This window comes from Bubalus kerabau, chromosome 2, assembly GCF_029407905.1.
Source record: "Bubalus kerabau isolate K-KA32 ecotype Philippines breed swamp buffalo chromosome 2, PCC_UOA_SB_1v2, whole genome shotgun sequence".
Lineage (NCBI taxonomy): Eukaryota > Metazoa > Chordata > Mammalia > Artiodactyla > Bovidae > Bubalus > Bubalus kerabau.
In genome coordinates this window covers 133,812,334-133,826,955 of record NC_073625.1, presented here as the reverse complement: position 1 = coordinate 133,826,955, position 14,622 = coordinate 133,812,334, and the positions used below count along the sequence as shown (strand labels likewise).

Here is a 14,622-nt window from a genome sequence, read left to right as displayed (position 1 = left end):
TTGCCTAACCCAAGGTTACAAAGATTTTCTTATATGCTTTCTTGTAAGAGTTTTGTAGTTTTAGCTTTTACATTTAGGCCAGTGATCCATCTGGAGTTAATTTTTGCATATGATGTGAGGTAGGGATCCAAATTTATTCTTTTGCATGTGGATATGTAGTTGTCCCAGCACCATTTGTTGAAAAGACTGTCCTTTCCCCACTGAATGGTCTCAGTACCCTTGTTGAAAATCAGTTGACCGTTGATATGTAGGGTTATATCTGAACTCTGAATTCTATTAGGCTATTGATCTATATGTTTGTTCTTATGCCAGTTTTAGACTGTCTTGATTATTGTAACTTTAGGTATTTTTTCTTGTTAGCTCTAAAGGGTTGTTTATTTCAAGACCTGAAAAAGGAAAGGGCCTGAGTGTGATTCTTTTCTCCAGATTTTGCTGAACCTCTGACCATGCCTGGTTATGGAGGAGCAGCTTCTGCTGGGGCCTCTGTTTTTGGTGCTACTGGATTGGATAACCAACCTCCGGAAGAAACTGTAGCTATCATTACCTCCATGGGATTCCATCGAAATCAGGCTATTCAGGCCCTGCGAGCAACGGTAAGCACGAGAGACCACGTGAACCCCTGCCTCTTCTGTTTTGTCAGTGGCAACTGAAACTTTCCAGTGTCCTCTGATCATTTTGAATCATGTCTGTCTCTCACCCACTATAGCCCAGAAAGGTTTATTTGCATGTAGTATGCTACTGCTGCTACTGCTAAGTCACTTCAGTTGTGTCCGACTCTGTGCGACCCGGTAGATGGGAGCCCGCCAGGCTCCCCCATCCCTGGGATTCTCCAGGCAAGAACACTGGAGTGGGTTGCCATTTCCCTCTCCAATGCAGGAAAATGAAAAGTGAAAGTGAAGTCGCTCAGTCATGTCCGACCCTCAGCGACCCCATGGACTGCAGCCCTCCAGGCTCCTCCATCCATGGGATTTTCCAGGCAAGAGTACTGGAGTGGGGTGCCATCGCCTTCTCCGTGCATGTAGTATATATAATGCTAAAATAAATGATTGAGGGAAACATACAGAGGTTTTAAGAGTAAGGATATTTTTAAAAAGCAAGGGAGGTAATACAATGGAGGTAAGATAATCCAGCTGAAAGACACTCTGTGTCCTCTTAATGTTTATTAGCATGAGGTCAGAGACTTTACTTGGAGCTTGCTTGTGGCCTTAGAGGAAGGAGGGATGCTTGAGATCCTGTGTTCAATAAGGCATTTCTTCAGGAGAAATTGTGTTTTTCTGATACCAAGATCTTGGAGCGTTCTCTCTTAAAAGTCCTCATGGAGAAGTCTCTTTGGAATTCTCTGCTTCTGTTTCTCTCTGTGGAGAGAGAAGTTTTATCAAGTATTCGTGAAGTCCTGATAATATCAGGAAAGATGGAACCAGGAAATTGGAGGGTAGACAGAAGCCTACCTCTTGCAGTGCAGACATCAGGAGATCAGCCCTGGGATTTCTTTGGAAGAAATGATGCTAAAGCTGAAACTCCAGTACTTTGGCCACCTCATGAGAAGAGTTGACTCATTGGAAAAGACTCTGATGCTGGGAGGGATTGGGGGCAGGAGGAGAAGGGGATGACAGAGGATGAGATGGCTGGATAGCATCACTGACTGGATGGATGTGAGTCTGAGTGAACTCTGGGAGTTGGTGATGGTCAGGGAGGCCTGGTGTGCTGCGATTCATGGGGTCGCAAAGAGTTGGACACGACTGAGCGACTGAACTGAACTTTTTTTTTTTTTCACACCATAATCCATTTTTTGAGGGCTTCCCTGGTGGCTCAGTGGTAAAGCCTGCCAATTCAGGAGACCTGGGTTCGATCTCTGGGTTGGGAAGTTCCCCGAGAGGAGGAAATGGCAACCCACTCCAGTACTCTTGGCTGGGAAAATCCATGGACAGAGGAGCCTGCTGGGCTACAGTCCAAGGGATCAAGATTGCAAGTGTTGGACATGACTTAGTGACTAAACCACTAGAACCAATCCATTTTTGAGTGGATATCTGCTCCTGAGTTCTTGCCATCCTGACTGGGCTCTGATGGGGCCCCTTGCTGAGGTCACAGAGGCTCTCAGCTGGCTCCGGACAGTTTGGCTGGAACAATCTGTTTCCCTTTAAAATGCTTGAAATGTTTCAACTGGAGTTTGTTATACTCAGTGTGCTTGTTTATGCCCCAATTATTTTACTTGCTTGACTGTTTAATTGAAGATTTTGTCTACATCTAAACAAATTGTTTAACTCATCAAGTAATGTCACAAAGGGGATTGACGGAAATGCTTTTATGGTCCATTGATTTGAATTACATGGAGTTCAGTTGAAAATAATGTAACTTAACTAACCAGTGTTGTCTTCGTTAATCAAGGCATCAATCTTATCTCTGCTGCAGTTCAATCACTCTGCTGACATTTAGGAGAAGAGGCTCTGACCTGGTACCCATGTTAGCTTCCCTCCACCCTGCATGGTTATCTGCACAAAATGCAGTTGGTGGAGAAGGTAGCATTGTAGTTAGTGTGGCTTTGGAAAGAGCCGCAGTAAGACAGATGCCATTCTCTTTGGCCTTCAGCCTCTCATCATTATCAGCATCAGCTCGCAGAAATGCTGAGCTAGGACTGATACAGCTTTGGAATGCTGACCTGCTGCTCTGAACTGTTTTCCAGCGAATCCAATTACAGACCTTAGTTGAGAGACTTGCAGAATGTCCATGGAAAGTGCATTTCATAGACAGGGTCAGAGCCTCTTACTCAGAGCCACTTAGGACTAATGAATTTAGGCCTACTGCCCTGTCTGCTTGACATCCTGGTTCAAACGGTCAGGATATAATGAGGCCCCGCGACAGCATACATTGTAAAAATGTTTTGTTTTATCAGAATAGTAACCTGGAAAGAGCACTGGATTGGATCTTTAGCCACCCTGAGTTTGAGGAGGACAGTGACTTTGTGATCGAGATGGAGAATAACGCCAATGCGAACATCGTTTCTGAGGCCAAACCTGAAGGACCTAGAGTCAAGGATGGATCTGGAAGTAAGTTCTTGCCTCAGGGATTGCTCAGGGGGTTGTGGAACATTCTCTTCACGCCCTTCCCTCCCACTCCTGTGTGTTGACATCTTTAAAGTGAAAGTGAAGTTGCTCAGTCGTGTCTCTTTGCGACCCTATGGACTGTAGCCTACCAGGCTCCTCCGTCCATGGGATTTTCCAGGCAAGAGTACTGGAGTGGGTTGCCATTTCCTTCTCCAGGGGATCTTCCCAACCCAGGGATTGAACCTGGGTATCTGCACTGTAGGCAGACGCATTTACCGTCTGAGCCACTAGGGAAGTCTGCCATCATTCAAACCTTAGCACAGATCCCAGCTTCTCATAAATGGTGCTGCTGCTGCTCCTGCTAAGTCGCTTCAGTCGTGTCTGACTCTGTGCGACCCCATAAACGGCAGCCCACCAGGCTCCCCCGTTCCTGGGATTCTCCAGGCAAGAACGCTGGAGTGGGTTGCCATTTCCTTCTCCAATGCAGGAAAGTGAAAGTGAAGTCGCTCAGTCGTGCCCGACTCTTAGGGACCCCATGGACTGCAGCCCACCAGGCTCCTCCGTCCATGGGGTTTTCCAAGCAAAAGAGTACTGGAGTGGGGTGCCATTGCCTTCTCCGCATAAATGGTGCACTTGGCCACTTCTCTTGGGCCAGGGTGACCTGGGGGAGTCTTGGCAGACTCAGGGATGCCACCTGGTGTGTGCGCCTCACTTTAGCGCTAGCTCTGACTTGCTCTGTGCTTTGAGGTGAAATTCCATTGTAGGCCATGAACACTTTTGTCCCAAAGAGAGCTGTTATTTTCGTGGTAACATTTTTGAAGAGTTGAAAAGCAGTCTTATATGCTTGACCGTATCGTTGCTCATACCTCCTCCTGATCATTTTCTGAAGGGCTGTCAGGTCAGGAAGAACTTCTGTGGTGCATGTGGTGCCCTCCATCAGCAAACACTTATATGTGCCACCCTGTGCTGAGCACGGCTCTAAGCACTTTCCCTAGACACTCATTTAATCCTCACCACACCCATTTTACAGGTAAGGAAACAGAGGCATAGAAAGATTAGGTAACCTTGCCCAAGATCACATAGTTCTTCAGAGGTAGAGTCAAGATTCAAAGTCAGAATCCATGTTCCTGCCTACTCTGTACCCTATCTCTCGGGCTCTCCTTCCCTACAGGATTGGATCCTGGCAGCCAGCACCCCCTGCCGTCAGGTCCCAGCCAGCTCGTATCTCGGTGTTGTTTCCTCTGCACTCCCCAGACCTACAGCTCATGGGCCTGGTATGGTAGCCACACCACTCAGTGGTCCTCGTCCCTCTTCTCCTTACCCCTAGGCCTTCATTCAGGCTAACCCTTAGATGCAAACTGCCTCTTCTTTCCCATCACGGCTTGCTAAAATCCTCATCATTATTCAGAACTTGGCCACAGGTTCCATTTCTCTGGGCCATTTCCCCAGGTTCTTCTCGTAATCAGTCGCTCCTTACCTCACATGCTGCTGACAATTCTACCAACATTAACAGTCCTTCACTCACGTCATGTTTAGTCCTCATGGGACCCCTGTGAGGTGGGCACCGGGATTATGCTGCAGATGAGGAAACTGAGGCAGAGAGGGCAAAGTAACTTGCCAAGCTCGCTGTGCTGATGAGAAGTAGACCCAGAACCCCGCCCCCTCAGGCAGCCTGCCTGCAGAGCCTGTGCCCGTAGCTCCTGTAACGGGGTGTTTGCTTTTCTTATTAGAGGTATCAGGTTCATCTTGAGATAAAATTAGTTGTGTAAATACCTGTGTCTCCCAGCTGACAGGGAGCTGGTGGGGGACAGAGGCTGTTTCACTTTTATAGAGCTTGTGGTGTCCGGTGCATAGAAAGTACCAACAAAATAATAATTGTATCTGATTAAATTCACCATAACAGCATTTGTTCCTATAATGGTATGACATGTAGCTTCATGGTCTTACCAGACCTAACACGTGTGCATTGATAAGGCTCTAGAGACAGAGAGCGGGAGGGAAATTTCCTTCTTCTTTTATATAAAACAGGTATTTCTTCACTGAAACTGTGTTAATGCGACTAGATAAAAAAAGGATGAGCTGTAGTTGTCCCAACTTCCAACCTGTCTAAAGGGGCTTGTGTTACTTTTTGGAAATCACTGCACTGCCTGGCCTAAAATATTAAAAGCTGTTACGGACAAGTTACTCAATAATTCACGAGCAGGATTTATTATGTGTTCCGTGTCCATTGGTTCACCGCTTCCTTGATTTTCTGTAATGGACTTTTCTTTAGGATGGTGAGTTCTTGCAGAAGGAATAAACCACAAGATGGGGCCCTTGTAATGCTGCCAAGGTATTTGGCTGCAGAGGGAGGGAGAGTCTGATATTAGGGTTTCCAGTCTTCTGATGGAGCTTGGACGGACCAACCACTCTCTCAGAGATGGTCATTAATGATACAGAACAGCCACATCCTCTCCTCGGGCTTACTGAATTCAGAGTGACCTGCACATATTCCTGGTTTTTGAGTCGCATCCTTGAATAGGATTTCATGAAGTTTTTAAACACCTTTGAATTTAAAGGTGCTCTGGGCCAAACTCTGTGGCTCTCACTCCTCTTCACTTCCAAATTTAGCAATTACGGTTGAGTGTGGGGAAGGAGACAGTGATGCACTATGAAAAAGCACATGGAGGATATGCAGAATCTAAGGGCAGTAGGAGGAGAAAAATTTAGTTATAAAAGATGCATAAACCACCCTAACTCATCAAATGCATTCTGCGTGGGATTTTGTAGAAGAACAGATGCTCTTCAAGTAGCCTTTCCAGCACTGTGTCTGGCCCCTGGGAGGTGATGAGCAAATGAATGACTGAATGGAGAAGTGCATGCCACGTGGTGGTCCAGGGGTTGTTTGCTGCCCCCACTGAGTGCTGCCTGGAGGAACCAGCAGTGGACTGCTGCATTCTGTTGCCGAAACCACAGGAAAGGGAAGAATGACATCTTTTTCTTCGCTGCATTAGCATCTGAACGCATGTTGGTCACTTTTCTTGTTTCCCTTTTCCAAAAATTAACATTTATGTTATTTGTTCTTCCAATGAAAAGGATGTATAATAACTTTAGCAACTTGAGAAAATTCAGATCTATGAAAAGAGGAAAATGATAATTACAATCCTACTAGCCAGTCATAACCCAGTTACTGTTAAATATTTTGTGTATATCTTTTAGATCTTTCTTGGCAAAAAAATAAAAATGAATATAAAAATATATATTTATAGAAATATAGCATTCTATTCTATACATGATATCTTTAAAATACTGAAAGTTAATTTACAATATATTAGTTGCAGGTGTACAGCATAGTGATTCAGTATTTTTATAGCTGATATTCCATTTATAGTTATTACAAAATAATGACTATATTTCACTGTGGTGTACATTATAGCCACTATTCATGCTATTTTATAGCCTGCTCATTCCCTAGCTGTGGGTATACATTATGTAAATCCAGGTCATTGAACATATATTAATATTCAGTTGTACCATAATATATATACCTAATTCTAGGCCAGCTAGCTATTATTTAAATAAAAAACAATTTCAGAAAGAGTTTTAAATAACAGGGTTATTTGCACATTCAGAAGGTGTTGGCAGTGATTTTTAAATAACACATTATTCTTAAAGAGTGAATTCCGTTCACAGAAGTATAAGAAATGCTTCTTTCAGTCTCTATCCAGGTAACAAACATTTGTTCAACATTTAAGTTTCTTTCATTTCTTCCCTCCTCCACTCCACTCCCTTCTTTTTTTTTTTGTTAAAAATAATGCTGTAATGAATATTCTTGAGCTCTTCCTTCTTCTTTTTTTTTAAAGTTACTTTTAAAAAATTATTTATTTCTTTGCTGCACCGGGTCTTATTTGCAGCACACCAACTCTTTAGCAGTAGCATGCCAACTCTTCTTAATTGTGAGTTTCCTGACCAGGGATTGAACCCCCGGGCCCCCTGATTCAGAGGCTTGGAATCTTAGCCATTAGACCACCAGGGTAGGCCCTCCTTTACTATGTCTTTAGGGTGAGTTTCTGGAAGTGGAGTTTTGGAGTCAAATGTGTGTTTTGAGATGTGAATACAGGTGATTGCTTCACTCCCCTCAAACACAGCCGTGAGCTCCTTTCCCATCCTTCCCAGCAGTGCTGTCGGCCCCACACTCTTCACATTTTTCATATCCTTATTGCCTAGTTGTTTTTCTTCTTGTGTTAATTGCTTCCTCACTTCCTTTGCCCATTGCCCATTTTTATTGAAGTGTTTAGATATTTTTTTTTTATTGATTTGTTTGACAGTTTCAAGTATTGTAAATTATACCTCGTAGCTTTATAGTATTGAGTTTTTCTGGCAGAAACATGTTTTCCTTTGCTTCATCTCCCCTTTCTCCTGCCCCTGAAGCTATATGGTTTTCCATATAGTTGTATGTGTTTCTGGTTTAGTTACTTCTCAGAATTACATATTCTGTGGTGTTGTTCAGTCACTCAGTCGTGTCTGACTCTTTGTGACCCTATGGACTTGCAGCATGCCAGCCTTCCCAGTCTTTCACCATCTCCCAAAACTTGCTCAGACTTATGTCCATTGAGTTGGTGGTGCCATCCAACCATCTTATCTTCTGTCGCCCTTCTCCTGCCATCAGTCTTTCCCAGCATCAGGGTCTTTTCCAATGAGTTGGCTCTTTACATCAGGTAGCCAAAGTATTGGAGCTTAAGCTTCAGCAGTAGTCCTTCCAGTGAACATTCAGGGTTGATTTCCTTTAGGATTGACTGGTTTGATCTCCTTGCAGTCCAAGGGACTTTCAAGAGTCTCCTCCAGTACCACAATTCAAAAGTATCAATTTTTTGGCGTTCAGCTTTTCTTATGGTCCAACTCACATCCATACATGACTACTGGAAAAACCATAGCCTTGACTAGACGGACCTTTGTTGGCAAGTGATGTCTCTGCTTTTTAATATGATGTCTAGGTTTGTTGTAGCTTTTCTTCCAAGGAGCAAGCGTCTTTTAATATCATGGCTGCAGTCACCATCCACAGTGATTTTGGAAATAATCAAGAAAATAAGTCAGTCACTGTTTCCATTTTTTCACCATCTGTTTGCTGCAAACTGATGGACCAGATGCCATGATCTTCGTTTTTGAATGTTGAGTTTTAAGCCAGCTTTTTCACTCTCCTCTTTCACTTTCATCAAGAAGCTCTTTAGTTCATCTTTGCTTTCTGTCATAAGGGTGGTGTCATCTGCATATCTGAGGTGATATGAAGAAATCAAGATTTCTCCCAGCAATCTTGATTCCAGCTTGAGATTTATCCAGCCCAGCATTTCTCCTGATGTACTCTGCATATGAGTTAAATAAGCAGGGTGACAATATACAGCCTTGACGTACTCCTTTCCCAATTCTGAACCAGTCGTTGTTCCATGTCTGGTTCTAACTGTTGCTTCTTGACCTGCATACAGGTTTCTCAGGAGGCAGGTAAGGTGGTCTGGTATTCCCATCTCTTTAAGAATTTTCCACAGTTTGTTGTGATCCACACAGTCAAAGGCTTTAGTGTAGTCCATGAAGCAGAAATAGATGTTTTTCTGAAATTTGCTTGCTTTTTTTTGTGGTCCAATGATGTTGGCAATTTGATCTCTGGTACCTCAGCCTTTTCTAAATCCAGCTTCTACATATGGAAGTTCTTGGTTCACGTACTATTGAGCTTAACTTGAAGGATTTTGAGCATTACCTTGCTAGCATGTAAAATGAGTGCAGTTGTGTGGTAGTTTGAACATTCTTTGGCATTGCCCTTCTTTGGGATTGGAATGAGAACTGACCTTTTCCAGTCCTGTGGCCACTGCTGAGTTTTCCAAATTTGCTGGCATATTGAATGCAGCACTTTCACAGCATCATCTTTTAGTACTTGAAATAGCTCAACTGGAATTCCATCACCTCCACTAGCTTTGTAATAATGCTCCCTAAGGCTCGCTTGACTTCACACTCCAGGATGTCTGGCTCTACATGAGTGATCACACCATCGTGGTTTTTCAGGTTATTAGAACCTTTTTTGTATAGTTCTTCTGTGTATTCTTGCCATCTCTTCTTAATATCTTCTGCTTCTGTTAGGTCGATACTGTATCTACCTTTTTTTGTGCCCATCTTTGCATGAAATGCTCCCTTGGTATCTCCAGTTTTCTTGAAAAGATCTGTAATCTTTTCCATTTTGTTTTCCTCTGTCTCTTTGCATTGTTCACTGAGGAAGGCTTTTTATCTCTCCTTGCTATTCTTTGAAACTCTGCATTCAGATGGGTATATCTTTCCTTTTCTCCTTTATCTTTTGCTTCTCTTCTTTTCTCAGCTATTTGTAAGTCCTCCTCAGACAACCATTTTGCCTTTCTGCGTTTCTTTTTCTTGGGGATGGTTTTAATCACTGCCTCCTATACTAATATTATGAACCTTCATCCATAGTTCTTTAGGCACTCTTATCAGATCTAATCCCTTGAATCTAGTTGTCACTTCCACTGTATAATCATAAAGGATTTGATTTAGGTCATACCTGAATGGCCTATTGTTTTCCCTATTTCTTCAATTTAAGTCTGAATTTTGCAATAAGGAGTTCATGGTCTGAGCCATAGTCAACTCCTGGTCTTGTTTTTGCTGACTGTATAGAGCTTCTCCATCTTCCTGCAAAGAAGATAATCAATCTGATTTTGATATTGACCATCTGATGATGTCCGTGTGTAGACTTGTCTCTTGTGTTGTTGGCAGAGGGTGTTTGTTTATGACCCTTGTGTTCTCTTGGCAAAACTCAGTTAGCCTTTGCCCTGCTTCATTTTGTACTCCAAGGCCAAACTTGCCTATTACTCCAGGTATCTCTTGATTTCCTACTTTTCATTCCAATCCCCTATGATGAAAAGGACAACTTTTTTTGGTGTTAGTTCTAGAAGGTCTTGTAGGTCATCATAGAACTATTTACTTTCAGCTTCTTTGGCATTAGTTGTTGGGGCATAGACTTGGATTACTGTGATATTGAATGGTTTGCCTTGAAAATGAACAGAGATCATTTTGTCATTTTTGAGGTTGCACCCAAGTACCGCATTTCAGACTCTTCTGTTGACTATGAGGACTACTGCATTTCTTCTAAGGGATTCTTGCCCACAGCAGTAGATATAATGGTCATCTGAATTAAATTTGCCCATTTCCATTCATTTTAGTTCGCCGATTCCTAAAATGTTGATGTTCACTGTTGCCATCTTCTGTTTGACCACTTCCAGTTTACCTTAATTGATTGATCTAACATTCCAGGTTCCTATGCAATATTGTTCTTTACAGCGTCAGATTTTACTTTCACCATGAGATACATTCACAGCTGGGCATTGTTTCTGCTTTGGCCCATCCTCTTTATTTCTTCTGGAGCTATTTCTCTGCTCTTCTCCAGCAGCATATTGGACATTACTGACCTAGGGGGTTCATTCTTTAGTGTCATATCTTTTTGCCTTTTCATACTGTTCATGGGACACTCAAGCCAAGAATGATGAAGTGGTTTGTCATTCCCTTCACCAGTGGACCACATTTTGTCAGAACTCTCCACCATGACCCATCTGTCTTGGGTAGTTTCCTCCATTGCATGGCTCATAGTTTCATTAAGATGCACAAAGCTGTGATCAATTTGGTTAGTTTTCTGTGATTGTGGTTTTATCTCTGTCTGCCCTTTGATGGATGAGGATAAGAGGCTTGTGCAAGCTTCCTGATGAAGGAGGGACTGGCTGGCTGTAGGGGAAACTGGGTCTTGCTTTGATGGGAAAGGCCATGCTTAGTAAATCTTTATTCCAATTTTCTGTTGATATATTTTCTAAACTGTTTCTCCTGAATTTTGAAAAGTTCCTGATCTTGCAGTTGGCCTTTCTGCAGGGATTTGATTAGAATTATATTGAATTCATAGGTTCCACTCAGAAAAATATGTATTCTTTATAGGTGAGTTGTTTACATTCTCAAGACATTGCTTTTAAATTTTATTTTGGTTGGTGAATTGGCTTGAATATTTGAGTTGGGGGTAATGAGGAAATTTTAAAGGTTTAGGTAATTTCTATTTAGGAGCAAAATGGAGAGCCCAAACAGACAAATCAAATAAAACCAACAACAGTTTTCAGGGTTCTTTTATAAGTAGTAGGATTGCTAAGCCAAACTTGTTTAAACAAAATGGTATGTGTTGTATCATAAAAGCTAGCAGGTCCCAGGAAGACTTGACTTTGGGCATGCCCTTGACTCCAGAACTCAAACCTTTTGTCTGGGTGTATCGTCTGCCTCTGTTTCCTTAGGGTTGGTTCCAGTCTTAAACAGGCCCTCCCTCATGGCCACAGGATGGCTGCCAATGCCTCTTACTATTGAATCTTTCCAGGTTATTATTCAGCAGAAAGAGTCTTGTCCCAGAGTTCTCTGCAGAGGTTCTGAGAATATGAGGGTCTGTCTTCAGGTAGTGCTAGTGGTAAAGAAACTGCCTGCCAATGAAGGGGACACAAGAGATGCGGGTTTGATCCCTGGGGTGGGAAGATCCCCTGGAGAAGGGCATGGCAACCCACTCTCTTTGCCTGGAGAATCCCATGGACAGAGGAGCCTTGCAGTTCCGACTCCTTTGTGACCCCATGGACTTTAGTCCGCCAGGCTCCTCTTGTGGCTACTGGGATGTGCTACAGCCTGTTAACTCTGAAAATAATGACATGGGAGGTGTTTGAACTGGAAAAACAGTGACTGGGATTAAAGAAGCACTTGCATCAAATTCTTCCTTTAGGGAATATGTTAATTAAAAATGTCTATTGTCATCTTTTTGAATGAGGAAGCAATGTCATTGCATGATGTTATCTAATTTGATTAAAAGGGTTCGTGCTTTCAACACTTGGTGAAATAGTAGCTGTGCTTTACTGAATGTCTACTAAATGCCAGGCATTTCCTTTACTGATTTTTCCTGGCTCCTCACAGTGAGAAAGTGGTAGCTAATAAGATACCTACTTGCTTGTGGTAGGACCACTTTGTAATTCAGGTCTGGCTGATTTTGAAGGCTGCATTTTGTCCTTTGCCCCCCCTTGAGTCATCCTATTTCCAGTTTTCTAAATTGGAACACAGGCAGGAGCCTATTTTTCAGAAGACTATTTATGGTCATCTCTTACCTGTCTTAAGAGCTGTACTTAACTTTCTGTTGAGTTTTTAAAATTCTTAAGAAGTGGGAAATCAAGTCATCAGTCTGACCTATCTGGGCTCCTGCCATTTGCAAAATCATTTCTGTTTCTGTCTTGCACTTAATGAATGCTTAGTTTTTCTTTCTTTTTTTTTTAAGAACTCACTGATTGCCAATGTAATTAAAATGTGATTAGGCTGTGATTACTCAGAACCTGCTCCGGCTCCTTCAGCCACATCGCTCTAATGGTGCAGACATCTTCTGCTGCAGCTGAGAATTTTCCAGCAAGAAGAGCAGAGAGACATTTCATTTACATAATGGTGGGGCTCCCAACATTCAGAACTCCCCAAGGAATGCAGTCAGCATAGGAGCTGTAGAGGAGAGGCACAGCGGCTGGGAGGCTAAGCCCCGGTGGGCTCCTCAAAAGCCGCACACACTGAATACATCTGGATTCTCTTTCTCATCCTCTGTCAGCACCTGTGCTTTTCAGTGGTACTGTGGAAGTTTAAACTAATTTACACTGAAGTATAGATGGCCAGGAATTATTGAGCTTGGAGGAAAGTCTTTGCCACTTGTTGTTTTAGGCAGTATGACCATGAGAAGTCCAGGTGGATTGGTGATTTTGAGCTGGCTGGAGTTGGGGAGGCAATTTGTAGACCTTTTAAGATTCTGTCCATGTTATCAGTTACCTTAAGCTGCTATTGATTTACTCAAATCCTCCTTTCTCTCTTTTTGGGAATTGAATAGTTTTCTAAAAGCTCCAGATCCACTCCTTGCCCCCCAGCACACACCGTGGGTCTTTTCTCAGAGCAGGAATGAGGGAAACCAAGCAGTTGAAGGTAGGGAGATTGCAGATGTAGGATGCTTGTGAGTCAGATGCTGGTAAGTTGGGAATGACATTTTCCCTTCTGTTGTGAGGGATGGGTAATAACACACATTATTCAAGTTGGGGAGACTCAGCTGGAAAATTCAGTCTCGGTTTCTCATCCGAAGGCTGCAGAGCACCCGGGGTCTTGGAGTCTGTCCCAGGGAGGTTTTGCTGTTTCTGTATTCTGGGGAGATATCTGTGTACTGTCAGTCATGTGCGGCTCTTTGCGATCCGTGGACTGTAGCCCACCAGGCTCCTCTGTCCTGGGGATTTCCAGGCAAGAATACTGGAGTGCGTTGCCATTTCCTTCTCCAGGGAATCTTCCCAACCCAGGGATTGAACTCACGTCTCTTGCATTGACAGATAAGTTGTTTACTGTCTGAGCCACCATGGAAGCCCTGTGTTCTGAGCACTCTGTAAACAGACTAAATAATGTGTCCTGCCCTCACAATCTCATGCTTTTTAAGTAGATATACATGCTTAAATGATTTATAAAATGTAAATTAATTGCACTCCTGAATCTAGCATTGCTTTTGGTCATTATGTGTTGTTGAACTATAGTTTTCAAAAAAGTAAAATGACTGTCAGGTACATGAAAACTGAACCTACAGACAGATTTTATTTGATTTATTAGGGAACCAGTTAGTTGTTATTACTGATTCAAAAGCATCTGAAAAGATGCTTTTAGAATATTTAAAGATAATTTGATGGCTGAGTTAGATGTATAATTAGTGTCTATGAGGATCATAACTCCTGGAAGTTATAGGTGTTGGCAGAAGAAAAATCTCAGAACCTAAAAGTTGCAAGTTTTATTCAGGGAACCTACTGAGGACAGTATCATCTGAGGAATTCTCTGAAGACTTAAAGAAGTAGCCAAGGTATATATTAATAGGAGTATTTGCTGGAAGAAAAACATGTAGTTGAACATCAAAAGCTTACTGCTAATCACAAAGAAAACATATCTCGAGTTAATGATCGTAGTACTTTTCCATGTCGGGGAAGATGCAAGAGTCTTAGCTCACTGAAATCATTCTTTAGATATGAGTCTTAACTGTCTATCTAAGGTCGGTATCCAGAGTACAGAAAGGTTCCTGTTTTTTCTCCCTCCTGAATTCCCTGAGGCTGCACTGGGGTCATTGGCGGCCCCTGAAGGCTTGATCTTTGTAGAGCCGGAATGGCAGGAAGCATTCCCCGTCTACAGCGCCCCCTCCTGGTCACAGATATGATCTAGGGTTGGGAGGCATTTCATGACAAATTTGTCCCACTGTACTAGGAATTCTCATGCTTAGGTCAGATGGGGATTTCGTTGATAGGCCATTCAACAAGTTTTTTTTTTTTTTTTTTGAATTAGGCCCTGTTGATAACCTAAAATTCTATGGATTGTCTGTTGTACTAGTTTACCATCTAGGAAATTCTTTCCCTTATTGCTTCTTCCTATGTCTTGTTGTTCAGTCACTCAGTTGTGTCCGACTCTTTGCGACCCCATGCACTACAGCTCACCAAGCTTCCCTGTCCTTCACTATCTCCCGGAGTTTTTTCAAACTTATGCCCATTGAGTTGGT

General features: G+C 42.7%; 1 protein-coding gene across 3 annotated transcripts in view; it reads left to right on the top strand.

Moving 5' to 3' along the window:
- USP13 (ubiquitin specific peptidase 13) overlaps positions 1-14,622 on the top strand; it is a 133,801-nt gene that overhangs the window by 101,622 nt on the left and 17,557 nt on the right. For all 3 annotated transcript variants that reach the window (XM_055568972.1, XM_055568974.1, XM_055568973.1), the window contains exons 18-19: positions 427-593; positions 2,891-3,044. In XM_055568972.1, the coding sequence (XP_055424947.1) occupies positions 427-593; positions 2,891-3,044 (321 nt within the window). The remainder of the gene's footprint in view (positions 1-426; positions 594-2,890; positions 3,045-14,622) is intronic.